The following is a 12,762-nucleotide window of genomic DNA, read 5'->3' as shown; positions in this document are numbered from 1 at the left end:
GGTGCCAAAAATCACACAACCTCAGTTTGTTTCTCATCCTGTGAAATGCAAATTTAAAACTTCTTTTCTTTTGTTAAAGTGTGATCATGAAGATCCTTAAAGAGAGCTAAATTGAAACAGTCTTAAATGAAACATACAAAAACCCTTATGAATGTGTTTATAGTCACTAAAAATAATACTGCAAAACAAACCATTAAGATTTCATTGATCATTATTCACAATGGAGTTATGGGAGACTCAGTGGGAATAGAGGAGATGACTGAATGGGGTAAACTTTTCCGCAGTGGAAAGTAATGCAGAATGGAGACGTAGGGTCCAGTTCCTGCTGTGAGGGGTGAAGTGAAGGGTGTTGAGACATCTGTGACATGCCAGGGTCAGCTGTGGTCTGAGCTCAGGAAAGAGCATCCTAACACAGCACAGTATTCTCCTTGGCTTTTTGTCTTTCAAAAAGTCTTTAAACTTGCCTCTGCATACATAACGAAGCCCAACTTGGCTTCCAAAAAATGCATAATTTGACATTGTACTGGTTGTAAATTAGAGTTATGCACAGATGTCAGTGCCAGTCACCATCCCTAGCCTCTCTTTGCCTAGCAGTTTCAGGGGAAGCTTTAAGGTCTGTTGGTAATCTGGAGAAAGGAACAAAATGTCTGTGCATATGCCAAGGGAATTGATCGGGTGCTGTTTTGTTGCAATAATATTCAGAGGTCCAGAGTCCTGCCAGTGACCTGAACAGCTGAGCTGGGTCTTGCATTTTGATGTTATGATGTCCTGTGAATCACCATCTGCAGATATTTCATCACAATTGTCTAGTTCCTGAAAAAGGAAGATACATAATTTGGTGCTAAAGAGTTTGCAACAGGGAGAGAGATGAGGCCAACAATAGCTTTGCCATGTACCCTGATAAATGATTGAATTATACATGAGATTTTGTATGGCAGGATGTTGGAAACTAGAAAGCCAACAGCAATGATTTACTCTAATCATTATTAATATCCTCAATTCCATTGAGGGAAAATATGCAAGATTAGGTGAAACACTCATTTTCAATAGAGAAGAGAAATGATGCTTAATGAACACACATTAGATCACTTTGGAATAAGTGACCAAGAGGCCCCAGTGGCCCACATGTTTTCATTGAGTATATAACAGAAAGAATTGTTGGTTTACCTTCCAATCACAGGGAAAACATTTTATCACAAAGAAAAACGTCCTATAATATATGCTAAATACACTGGTTTCGGAGTGTTTTCCATTTTCCAGACCTCAGGCTTTGAAAAGATAACTTAGCCTCTCTGAGTCTTAGTTTTTCTCACTATAAAATATGTATGTGCAGTCAGTCTTTCTGCATAACAGCCCCCAAATCGCAGTGGTGTGCAACAATAACACATTATTCTCTCTGAAGATGCACATCTGCTGTGACTCAGCTGTAGTTCTACTCTGGCTTTGCTCTGTGTTTCTCACTCCCAGGCCAGGTCTGAAAAGATAGGTCCCATGTGTGGTAAGGGTTATTATGGCTGAAAGAAAGGGCGAAAGAGCTGGTGGATAGATGCTGCTTTCAGCTTGTGCACAGTCCTGGTGTAGATCTTGTCCATTATCATCCGCTGACTGTAGAGAATGGCATAGGCAAGGCCAGCATCAAGCAGTGAGGGAAGCATACTCTTCCCCACAGCCAGCCAGCAAATCTCAAACCTTTTACTGGGAAGGTGGAATTGAATAAGAAAGGATGTAACATCTACTGATCTCTCCAAACCTTTGTCTCAGATAAGTTGACAGACTCTCTACTAATATAACAGTTACTATCATCATTGTACACTTTCTTTTAATCACATTCAGGGATCCAAAGACATTTTCAGTTGCTTCCTTAAAATGTAAAATTTCTCAGTTCTTACCACAAAACTTTTTAAAACATTAAAACAGATATCAGTTGTAGTTTTTCTAAAACTGTGAACAAGAAGTCTTCAGAAAGTTCACAGAAAGTATCTGTTACCAAAAAAAAAAACAGCCTGTATTTCAAAAACTTTGCAACAGAATCTCTTTTCATTCCATTTTAGCGTGAGTTTTTCATGTGAATATTTTGCTTTCTTTTGTTTGTGTTTTTAAATGTCACAATTAAAGTCATTTCTGTTTATTTACTACTATATATTAAACCACTCCCAAAACTCCTTTGCCATCTAGAAGCTTTATCTTTTTTTCTTAATAGCTGGAATTGATAAAAATCCCCTTCTAGGAAATGGGAACATTTTTGGATACAGAAAAGATTTGAAGGCATCTATATTTAAATCCTGTCTTAATATTACAAGTACGCACATACAATCAAGCTTACACACATGTGCTGTCAAATTCACGTGCTTACTAATTTTTAATTCATTGGACACCTGAAGGCAACATTCACATCAGACTGTATTCCACTTTACTATATTTTGTTAACATGTCTTGCTGTTCATTAAATAGTTTTAGCGCATTTGTTTAACATGTTCATATGCAGTATTAATAGATATAATATGTAATATGCAATGCATACGTAATTATAAAGCTCAATACTTTAAATGCCTTCTATTAGACTTGAGAACTGGACCATTATAACACCCTTGAAGCCATCTAGGTACCCTCTCCTTTGCCCCCTCACTCAGTAACCACCATTCTCAGGATCATGTGCTTACATTAGCTTCTTTCCTTTCCAGACAATGTGTTATTGAGCTTTGCTTGGATTTGAGATGTATAAAAAAGCAGTATCATACTTTCTTATTTTTAGTAGTAGAATGAATATGTAAAATTAATTTAAGCTTTCCTCTACTAGTAGATATTTATAAAAATTTTTGCTTCTTTACAAATAACTTGTACATTAGTTTTGTGTGTTCTCAATTTCATTGAGAATAATCTCGAGGTAAAATTGGTGATTTAAAATGAAAGAATACTTTCAAATCTTTTCTTTACAATTTTGCATTAGGAAATGTGACCATCTAGAAGATTTTCATAAAAATAAGTGTACAGTTTTGTCTAGCACATAATTATGAGCCATTGCCAGCATTCCACATCCATGGGCAGTAAGAGTCCACGAATGTCCCAGTGACTTACCAAGTTAAAAGTCCAAAACCAAATTCCTCAGTATTTTTAGTTCCTGAAGTCTTCCCTTCTGTTCTAGTCTTGTTGCACTATTCTTGTTGCATGACTAAGTCGTTAGCTCTTCAAGTTAGAAACCTTGAAGACTTGCCTCTCCACTTAACCATACTGCACTTCAGTCACTACTCAAATCATCACTTCTTTTCCATTCTTACAAGTCCTGTTCTAATTCAAATCCTGCTAATCTATGTGATGGGAACCACGCCACAACCTCCTAACTGGTCTCCCGCATGTCCTCAATCTCTTGCCTTTTTTTGTCAGTTTGTCATTCCTTTACTTGCTCAAAATACAGACATATGTTTAAACTGAAACTAAAAGTGTTTGATAATCCCCCTTTGTCCACATATTATCCACACTCTTCCTTATTATAGAAAAGCCCTAGTTTATAAACTACTTTTCCAGTTTAATTTCCTCATAATCCGTTCTTCCCACACCACACATTGGATTTTCCTTTTTGTATTCTTGGCGGCCACACTAATTGTTTCATGTGCACTTTCCTGCTTTTCCTTGTTCAACTTCCCCACTCCATTCCAACCAGTTGAAATGCTATCCATGCTTCAAGTTTCCACAGAAACGCAATTCTTTCCTGGAGTTTTGTTTCAACGCAAGTTATAACGCTTACACATAGATGAGCTGGGCATGTTTTCTTCCGTAAAAGTGTTTTGGATACCAAAGCATGCATAAAATATATTTGTAAGTAGTGCTGGGTAGAAAAAGGAGAACATAAACTATTTTCAGCATATTCATTCAATTATAACAAACTGTATATATATATGTGTGTGTGTGTGTGTGTGTGTGTGTGTGTGTGTGTTTCTACATATCAAAGTGCATTAAGAAATAAAAGCAAAAGAAGAATTATAGGAAGTCAAGGAACATGTGTAAACACTTGAACTTAGTATTTTTAAATTTCTCCACAATTATTTTTGGAGCAAGGAAAAATGAATATTTTTCAAACTATGATTAAATAATAGTTGTTACTTTTTCATGAAGATGCCTTCTTGGGCTTAAAGATATTTCTGGTTTAAATTTTTCATTTATTTATTTGTAAGAAAAATTGATTTCTCATCTGCTGGTCCACTTCCCAAATGCCTGCAATATACAGGGCTGGATCAGAGTCAAGTCACAGACCAAGAACTCAGTCTAGGACTCCTGGATGGGGCCAGGAAGCCACTTTAATTGAGCCATAACTTCTTCCTGTGTTTCTGTTAGCAAGAAGCTAGAATCAGGAGTCAAATCTGGGGATTGAACACAGACACTCCAATGTGGGTCATGCATCTTAACTGTTAGCCAAACACCCACTATTAGATTTGCTGTTGCAAAAGGCCAGCAAATTGCTTCTCCTCGCTGTTCTAGTAATGGCTGCCTAATTGAGAGGGTCCTGTTTTCTTGCAGGTCTTCCCAGTCCTAGTCACAGGTGGTGAACAGCCCACTAGGCTGTCAAATGAAAATGTTCCACTAGATAATTGTTAAATGGATTCATAATTGATCTCTAAAATGCTTTACAGTTCTCAAAATCTGAGAAACCTTTGTTCACAGTTTGCAAAAATGCTTGCAGAGAAAGGAAGCACGGTACTGGTGTTTTGTTTTGTTTTATAACCATCACTAGTAATGTGTAGTCAGCTTCTCCCTTTTTAACCCCAAATCGTAAATACATGTTGTGTGAGAATCAATGCTTTTGACTTCCAGTTCAAATACACCACTACATATAAGGCCACTTTCTGTTACCTGGTCTTTGTTTCCTTCTGTTTCAAATGAAAAGAATGAGATTAAATGCTTTTTTTATTTGTTTTTAGATTCTTCACAGTTTTAATGTACTAAAATCTTATAATTGATATGTTTGAAGTACCCAAGAATTATTTTTTTAACCCGTGTAGGTACAAGCTCATTGAAAGCATAATTAAGGTAAAGACAGAATGGAATTACAAAATATTTTTCTCTTCACAAAATAGTCTCACTAACAAAGCCAAGTCTCAAGGTATATAAACAGATATGTGAGATTGAGAAGTGTCCTTGTGCCAACACTTACTTCAACTTACCAGGAGACATTTTTCTTATGTGTTTCTTGTGTTTTAAAAATTTTACTTGCCCAGCGCGGTGGCCTAGTGGCTAAAGTCCTTGCCTTGAACGCGCTGGGATCCCATATGGGCGCCGGTTCTAATCCCGGCAGCTCCACTTCCCATCCAACTCCCTGCTTATGGCCTGGGAAAGCAGTTGAGGACAGCCCAAAGCCTTGGGACTCTGTACCCACATGGGAGACCTAGAAGAAGCTCCTGGCTTCAGATTGGCAAAGCTCTGGCTGTTGTGGTCACTTGGGGAATGAATCATCAGTTGGAAGATCTTCCTGTCTCTTCTTTTCTCTGTAGATCTGCCTTTCCAATAAAAATAAATAAATCTTTAAAAATTTGCTTGTACTGGGCCCGGCGCCGTCGCCTAACGGCCAAAGTCGTTGCCTTGAATGTGTCAGGATCCCATATGGGCGCCAGTTCTAATTCCAGCAGCTCCACTTCCCATCTAATTCCCTGCTTGTGGCCTGGGAAAGCAGTCGAGGATGGCCCAAGGCTTTGGGGCCCTGCACCCACATGTGAGACCTGGAAGAGGATGTGGGCTCCTGGCTTTGGATCAGCGCAGCACCGGCCATTGTAGTCACTTGGGAAGTGAATCATCAGACGAAAGATCGTCCTCTCGGTCTCTCCTCCTCTCTCTATATATCTGCCTTTCCAATAAAAATAAATAAATCTTGTAAAAATTTACTTGTACTATCATAATCTGAAATATTTTAAAAATATATTGCAGGGAATAAAAATGTTCATGCAGATTTCAAATATGTACACTATTTCAAATCAGTCTAATAGCACCAGACCATATTTAAAAATACATGAACTCTAGTAATCATGAAAGACTTTATTTAGAAGGACACTCAAATTCTTACTGAAGAGAGCCCATTTTAATCTCCAAGAGACAAATTAATCTTTGATGTATTTAAGTCCAGAGTTGCTTGTGGCAAACATAATTGTTACTGCTTGAATAAGTATTTCTTCTAGAATAATTAGAATTTTTGAGTTTGATGAATAATCATAAATATTAACCACCAACAGTGCAGGAACAATTTATATTCAAATTGTCAGACATCACTCTGTGAACACATAAAATAATTTACATTTATTTAGAGGATTTTATCCTAAAATGCTCACCAAGTATTTACAATCTCATTGCAAACTGTACATAGGGCTCTGCCACCTGAATTAGGATAGTAACAAAAGCAATGAAGAACACAACTTCAGAGGATGAAGGAAATACAGTATTTTTGATTGTGCTGTTATGTGCTCTTATACCTGTAGGATTGGAGAATTCATGTTGATCAAATGCACCAGCATAAAAGTGGAATTGAATCTGCTCTAAAGGAGACTAAGGTACGTAAATTACTTCTGACACATCAGTATACATTTAATATCCACAGGTCACCAATTATGGATCATTTTTACCTTGTACTCACAGCTCACGTCAAAGTTAAATAGATAAACTACAACTTGTTAACAAAGTATTTTTCTGTTCACGGTACAGTTAGCAAAGAAGGGCATCTAGGTACACAAACATACCTGTGGGATTGAAAAATACCGCAGACACCATTCTTGCCTTGCAAATGCTTATGTATTTGGATATGCCATGTTATATTTCAATAGCCCTTACATCAAACCAACTATGGAAAATGAACTTTAAAAAAGGCTGTATGGGTATTCCATATATAGCGTTATAATATACATATCTAATATGTATTCCTCTGAGTTTCAGGGGATGTGAGCAATGTCTATGACCTTTAGCTCCCCCAGGTTTGCTGCCAGGCTAGAAAGTGAAATTTTTGGAGGATGCCACAAAGAAACAAAGCTATACTGAGAAATTATGGGTCCCAGGCTAGAGCTATAGGTTTCAAGATATACTTTTAAATGGCATATTCCAGGCCTTTGTGATATAGGTGAGTCCATGATATTCCTATACTTTCTAAGATTGTGAACTTTACATAAAGCTAGTTACAATCACATTTTAGATATGCATAAGGACACTAGAATTAACATTACCAGGTGTGATTTATTTTTAACATTCCATAAAATGTGACCAGAATATTTCTCATTACCTAATTTCATTGCTTTAAAAAAAAACTGTTATTTTTTCCATATGTGGTTGATTATTTGTCAGAATGTGTCAAGAGACTGTTTAACTGTTTTTGAAATATCGTTTTGTAAGTACTTTTATCTACTGAAATCCTGTGAAATTTCTAGGGTTTTTTGGACAAACTTCACAATGAAATTAGTAGGACCCTGGAAAAGATTGGCAGCCGAGAAAAGTACATCAACAATCAGCTTGAACACTTGGTTCAGGAGTATCGTGCCGCGCAAGCCCAGCTGAGTGAGGTAACTTCAGTTGATGACAGTCAAACCCAAATTGACACACTCTTTTCACTTGAGAATTGTGAAATTCTTCTCACAAAGAGCACCGCTCTAATTGTCCACCCTGTTTAGGAAGCCACATGAGAAAAAGAACATACCTCCATTTTACATGTAATAGAAAATGTCTCCTAGAAGTCTTTCAATACACTTTTTCATTTGATGTCAACCAATGAAGGTATATATTGTTGGAGAGCATTGGTTGGAACTGGAATCAAGTGTCAGGACACCTTGTTTTGTCTCTAAGCCTGTCGTTAATTTACTGCAGGAGTAGGAGGAAGAATAGCATCCGTTCACATGTGTCAGAGGGATAAGACAGCCCTTGCCATAATAGCTCACTAACCACAGAATAAGAAATGTGAAAGCTGTTCAGAGACAAGCTGTGTAATTAATGAAATGAGATGTATTTTTACTCTCCTAATTTTTTTTTATTTTAACCCAAAAATAAAATAAAATACAACGCCCTAACCTTTGAAAGCCACAATTTTTTTGCTTTGTTTTGTTTGTTTTTGTTCCAGTAGCAGGGATGTCTAACGCTTTGCTTAAAGATTTATGCCCTCTGATTTGCTGTTAATTAACAGAGCATTTGCAAACAATATCAATTAAAGGCATTTTTTTTCCTTTCAGAAGGCCAGGATAGATGAAGGAGAAAGCAGTGGAAACAAATGAGTTAATTCTGTACTTTCAGAAGTTTTCAAAGAATACATAGAAAATAATCTTAATATTTTTATTATGTTGCTTATTTCCTCACATAGAAATCTACTACTAAAATGCTGTGCAAGTCCCCGAATAAGGCCACATATGGCTAATATTATTATTAAAAATTGATTATTGAATTAGTTTCCAAGAACATGTTCATGTTGATTTACTGTCTCTTTATTAATCCTCATTAATTGCTGAGCTTGCTGCCCTACATTGATTGATTTTTTAGCTGATTTTTTTTTGTACAGCGTACAAATTAGATTGAGCAGAGCCATTCTCCTAACTATTTAGGAATAGCCAAGGACAGTTTTTATTGGGAAACATGCCTATGTGAGTTACACAGATGGTACATGAAGGTTAGGGTAGTTCATCATTTTATAGCGCTTTGGTGCTGTTAGAGACATCAGATAACTACAGTTAAATGTCACTTTCACAAATGTATTCAAATGATGAGGGGGCTGGCAAATACAAAGAGGTCATATGTAAATAATCTATTTCTGGTTTGAATTTGTCATTAAATGAATTTTCTTCTCCCTCAGGCAAAGGAACGATACCAGCAGGGGAATGGTGGCGTGACGGAAAGAACCAGACTCCTGTCTGAGGTACACACAGCCCTCTTGCTTTGCTTCTCACCTGTCATTCAGAGGCACAGTGGTGTAATGCCACTCTGTCTAATAATTGCTTCCCATGGCTTCAAATCACTTTCTTTAGGAAAAAATCCCTAATATTCTTATTAATGAATCTGGTTTTTAGACATTTCTTGTTAGATGAACATACTTACCTTTAATCTTTGTATTTCAAAGTGGCTGTAAACTAATATGTAGATTAATAAAACACTGGTAAAGGAGTCTTACAAATTTTTATGTTATTCTGTAAGATCTGAGATTCATTTTCAGTAATTGTAGTTAATTTGTGTGGGATTTGGATATTTCTCTGTCCATAATGGGGAATGGCTTGAATCTTCTTTTCTGAGAACCTCCAGGATATTGCATGTGTTTTTGCACTGATTTTCATGATATTGAAAGACAGATAAAACTTGATCAGATTCCTACTGTTCACTAAAGAGCCAAAGAAGGAAAACCATATAGTAAGGTCAAGAGCCAATTTGGGACTGAAATCCAAGATTATCTTTACTTCCAATCCAATGGAATTGTCAGACTTTACGGTTTGACAGTAAAGAATTAAGCTCCTTTTGTAGAGATTATTTAAGGAATAACTATTTTAAAATACTGAAGTATGAGAGAAATATTTAGCCCCTAAGCTCGTGGTGCTTCTAGGCAAATAAAACATTATATGTAAGTAAGTGCCCACTTATGTTAGTTAAATTAACACTTGAAGGGAGTCCAGGGAGCCATTTATTCTTTCGGAGTAGGTAGCTATCCCCAGTTGTAACATTTCAGGTGCCTAAAAGAAATTAATTTGCTTTACTTGGATGAGCACTTTATTCCCTGGGAAGGCTTAACTTATCAGTATGCTCAAAATAAAGCCTACTACTAAATTGCAATAATTATTACTCAGTCCTAGATTATGCAAAAATGTTTCACTTTTTAAAGATATTTTCTACTTACATTAATGCTGATTGGGAATTTTGTTAATAACAGAGGTTATGGTAACATATCTTAGAGAATGCAGCTAAGAACCAGCATGACAGAACAGGATGAAAGCTTTTGGAGTTTGGAATTCATGGTCTGAATAAGCAGCAGAATATTTTTATGTATGACTGTCTAATACATCTTCTTAATGTTCAGTAAAGAGATAGCATAGTCTCGTGTTAATCTCCACTTTAGGAAGAATGCCAAAGAAATTTAGAAATTCAAACTCAGTCTAGGATTCTTATTTTTAATTAATGACTGATTGTTTCAGGACAGCATGAGAGATGTCTATGAGATGATTGCAACATTGGCATGCCTAAAACAAGTTTGTTTTTGTTGTGTCATGTCACACTAAGAGAAACCTAATGTAAAAGTAATTTAGTAAAGATTGATATTGGGAACATTCTCGGAAGATGAAAACTCTGCATGTTTGCACGTTCTATATTCTTGTTCGAGTTTATTCAGAATATCCCTTATTTCTTTATTTTCCTCTGTATGCAAATAACAAATTGTTTTACCCTGCCATCATTCAGAAATTTTGAAAATTTGTTAATACTCTATGCTTATGACAGTTTTTCTAATGAAAGGTTACAGAAGAATTAGAAAAGGTGAAACAAGAAATGGAAGAAAAGGGCAGCAGCATGACTGATGGTGGTGAGTACATGCTTGTGTTCAAGAGGAAATGTGAGAGCGAAAAGGCGCTCTTCCAAAAGACTGCTTACAGAAGCAATATCAACTAGTGAGCCTGCTTCTTAAAGTGAACTGTTTGTCCCTTGTCTGTGGATAGAGGCATGGCCCAGACATCCTATCTAAGCACCTATATACTGTTTTCTTTCTAAACCAGCAGAGAGCAGAAAGCTTATTCTACTACAATTGGGTTTTATTCAAACTGCATTGATTAAAAGAGTGAAAGATATTTAACTATGTACTTCTAAGAAATATAATGCCAATTTAAAAGAAATGTTTACTTTGTTTTCATCAAGTAAGCTTCATTTTGTCATTTTACTTATAAAAGGACACTAAGTGTATGCCCAGTTGGTACTGAGGCAGTGGAGTGCGCTTTGTCTTTCTTGCTGCCACCCAGTAGACCTGATTGTTCAGAGATCGAAAACAGTAATCATCCTCCACTGCACGCTGGTTGCTTTCTCTTGGTACAGTAGTGATTGCCTAAGGCTTTCCTAAGCCCTGAAAGGGTCTAGATTTCTCGTGATATCTATTGAGTAATCCTTCAAAGGGGATATGGGTTTTGTTTTGTTTTGTTTTTGGTAATGTTTTAAATGGGCCCATTATCTTTATCTCAAAGGTAATTCTGTTTCCCTTCTCTCCTTTTGTATCACCTTTTCCTACAAATACACTAGCCCAAAAAGTCATCTTGCACACAGCTTTAAACACTCACTCAGCAGTTCTTCCCCCAGAAAGGGAAGAAAATTCAACTTCAGCATACCAAACACTGCCTCATTTTCCTTCCTGAAGATCTCAGGTGTTTAAAATGCCATAGCCAAATTGTGTGAATGTCAGTGAGTTGTTGGCTGTGTTTTTAACCCTATTTTTGGCTTAAGACAAAGTGAGGAAAATGTCATACAATTCTATAGTAAGTACACTGATACTCAAAATGAACATTTTCATTCCATGTTATTTTTACTCTTCAGCTCCTTTGGTGAAGATCAAACAGAGCTTAACAAAATTGAAGCAAGAAACGGTTCAGATGGACATTAGGATCGGTGTTGTGGAACACACCTTACTGCAATCGAAGCTGAAGGAGAAGTCCAACATGACTAGAGACATGCACGCAACAGTTATTCCAGAATCAACAATCGGTTCTTATTAAAATATACTGTTCTCATGCTTCTGATTAGTTGAGTTTTTATGTCAAATTAGATTTCCTGTTGATTTCCCAGTTATATATTTTAAAGTATGTTCGATGGTTATTTTTACAGGTATTTATATACGTTATATTGTGGTGATTATGATGGTCAAAGACTTTCTATTGAATATATATAAAAAAACAACCAAAAATTATCATTTTCAATAAAGATGTTGCTAATCACTACTCATGTCAAACCTCATGCCTGGCAGGTCATTTTGGTACATTGTGCAAGCCAGCGTGTGTTGTTACCATGTGAACCAATGCTGGAAATGTAGCCATTTGACTTTGGTGAACAGCTGTGCTTGTGTGCCCAGGAGCAAAGGAGCAGCTGAGGATAGGTAGGGCTAGTGTTCATATGAAGGGAAACTACACTTGCCTCGGCTTTGTAGTTTTCTAAAATTGCAATTTTTTTAATAAGTATAGAATTGCTAAATGCTTATTAGCATGTGACATTTATGCCTTATGATTGTTTCATAGCTAAAATGATTATATTTGGAATCTATCTTCTTGGATCTAAGACCACTTAAACAAATAAATGTTCAGTTACTTTTAACTCTGCTCTTACAATGAAGATAAGGTAAGTATACACATACCTTAATCTCACTTTCTCTGTTGTGTGTATTCTCCCAAGGATTCATTTTATAGGAGAAGTAATGTGACAAATCCATTGAAGATGAACTTCTAATACTAATGGATTTTTTTTATTTAGTTAGTTTTACTTGAAAAGCAGAATTTACAGAAAGAGAGAAAGATATCTTCCATCTACTGTATCACTCTGCAATAGCTGGAGCTGGGCCTTTCCAAAGCCAGGAGCCGTGAGCTTCCTCCAGGTCTCCCAAAGACAGTGCAGTCTGTGGGTCTGCACCTTACTCCACTGCTTTCCCAGGGTAGGAAAGCTAATAGAGGATAGAGTAGCCAGGACACAAGCTGGTGTTGCAAGTAGAGAATAACCAACTGGGCCACATATTGGTGATATTTACTTACCCATTTTACTGGGTGTGCTATCTACGGTAGAATTTCTCCATTACTAAATTAATAAGAT

General features: G+C 36.5%; 1 protein-coding gene across 2 annotated transcripts in view; it reads left to right on the top strand.

Moving 5' to 3' along the window:
* IFT57 (intraflagellar transport 57) overlaps window positions 1-11,882 on the top strand; it is a 57,722-nt gene extending 45,840 nt beyond the window's left edge. Inside the window, exons 7-11 of one of the 2 annotated variants that reach the window (XM_004593213.3) lie at window positions 6,459-6,530; window positions 7,395-7,526; window positions 8,801-8,863; window positions 10,441-10,507; window positions 11,503-11,882. In XM_004593213.3, coding sequence (XP_004593270.1) covers window positions 6,459-6,530; window positions 7,395-7,526; window positions 8,801-8,863; window positions 10,441-10,507; window positions 11,503-11,681 — 513 coding nt within the window. In that variant the 3' untranslated portion in view covers window positions 11,682-11,882. Of the gene's footprint in view, window positions 1-6,458; window positions 6,531-7,394; window positions 7,527-8,800; window positions 8,864-10,425; window positions 10,508-11,502 lie in introns of those variants that run through there. The other variant, XM_058661840.1, reaches the window with a different exon arrangement.
* The last annotated feature ends 880 nt before the right edge of the window (window positions 11,883-12,762 follow it).

This window comes from Ochotona princeps, chromosome 3, assembly GCF_030435755.1.
Source record: "Ochotona princeps isolate mOchPri1 chromosome 3, mOchPri1.hap1, whole genome shotgun sequence".
In the NCBI taxonomy this organism is placed as follows: Eukaryota; Metazoa; Chordata; class Mammalia; order Lagomorpha; family Ochotonidae; genus Ochotona; species Ochotona princeps.
Note: the sequence above shows the minus strand (reverse complement) of the source record. Positions and strands in the feature narration are given on the sequence as shown.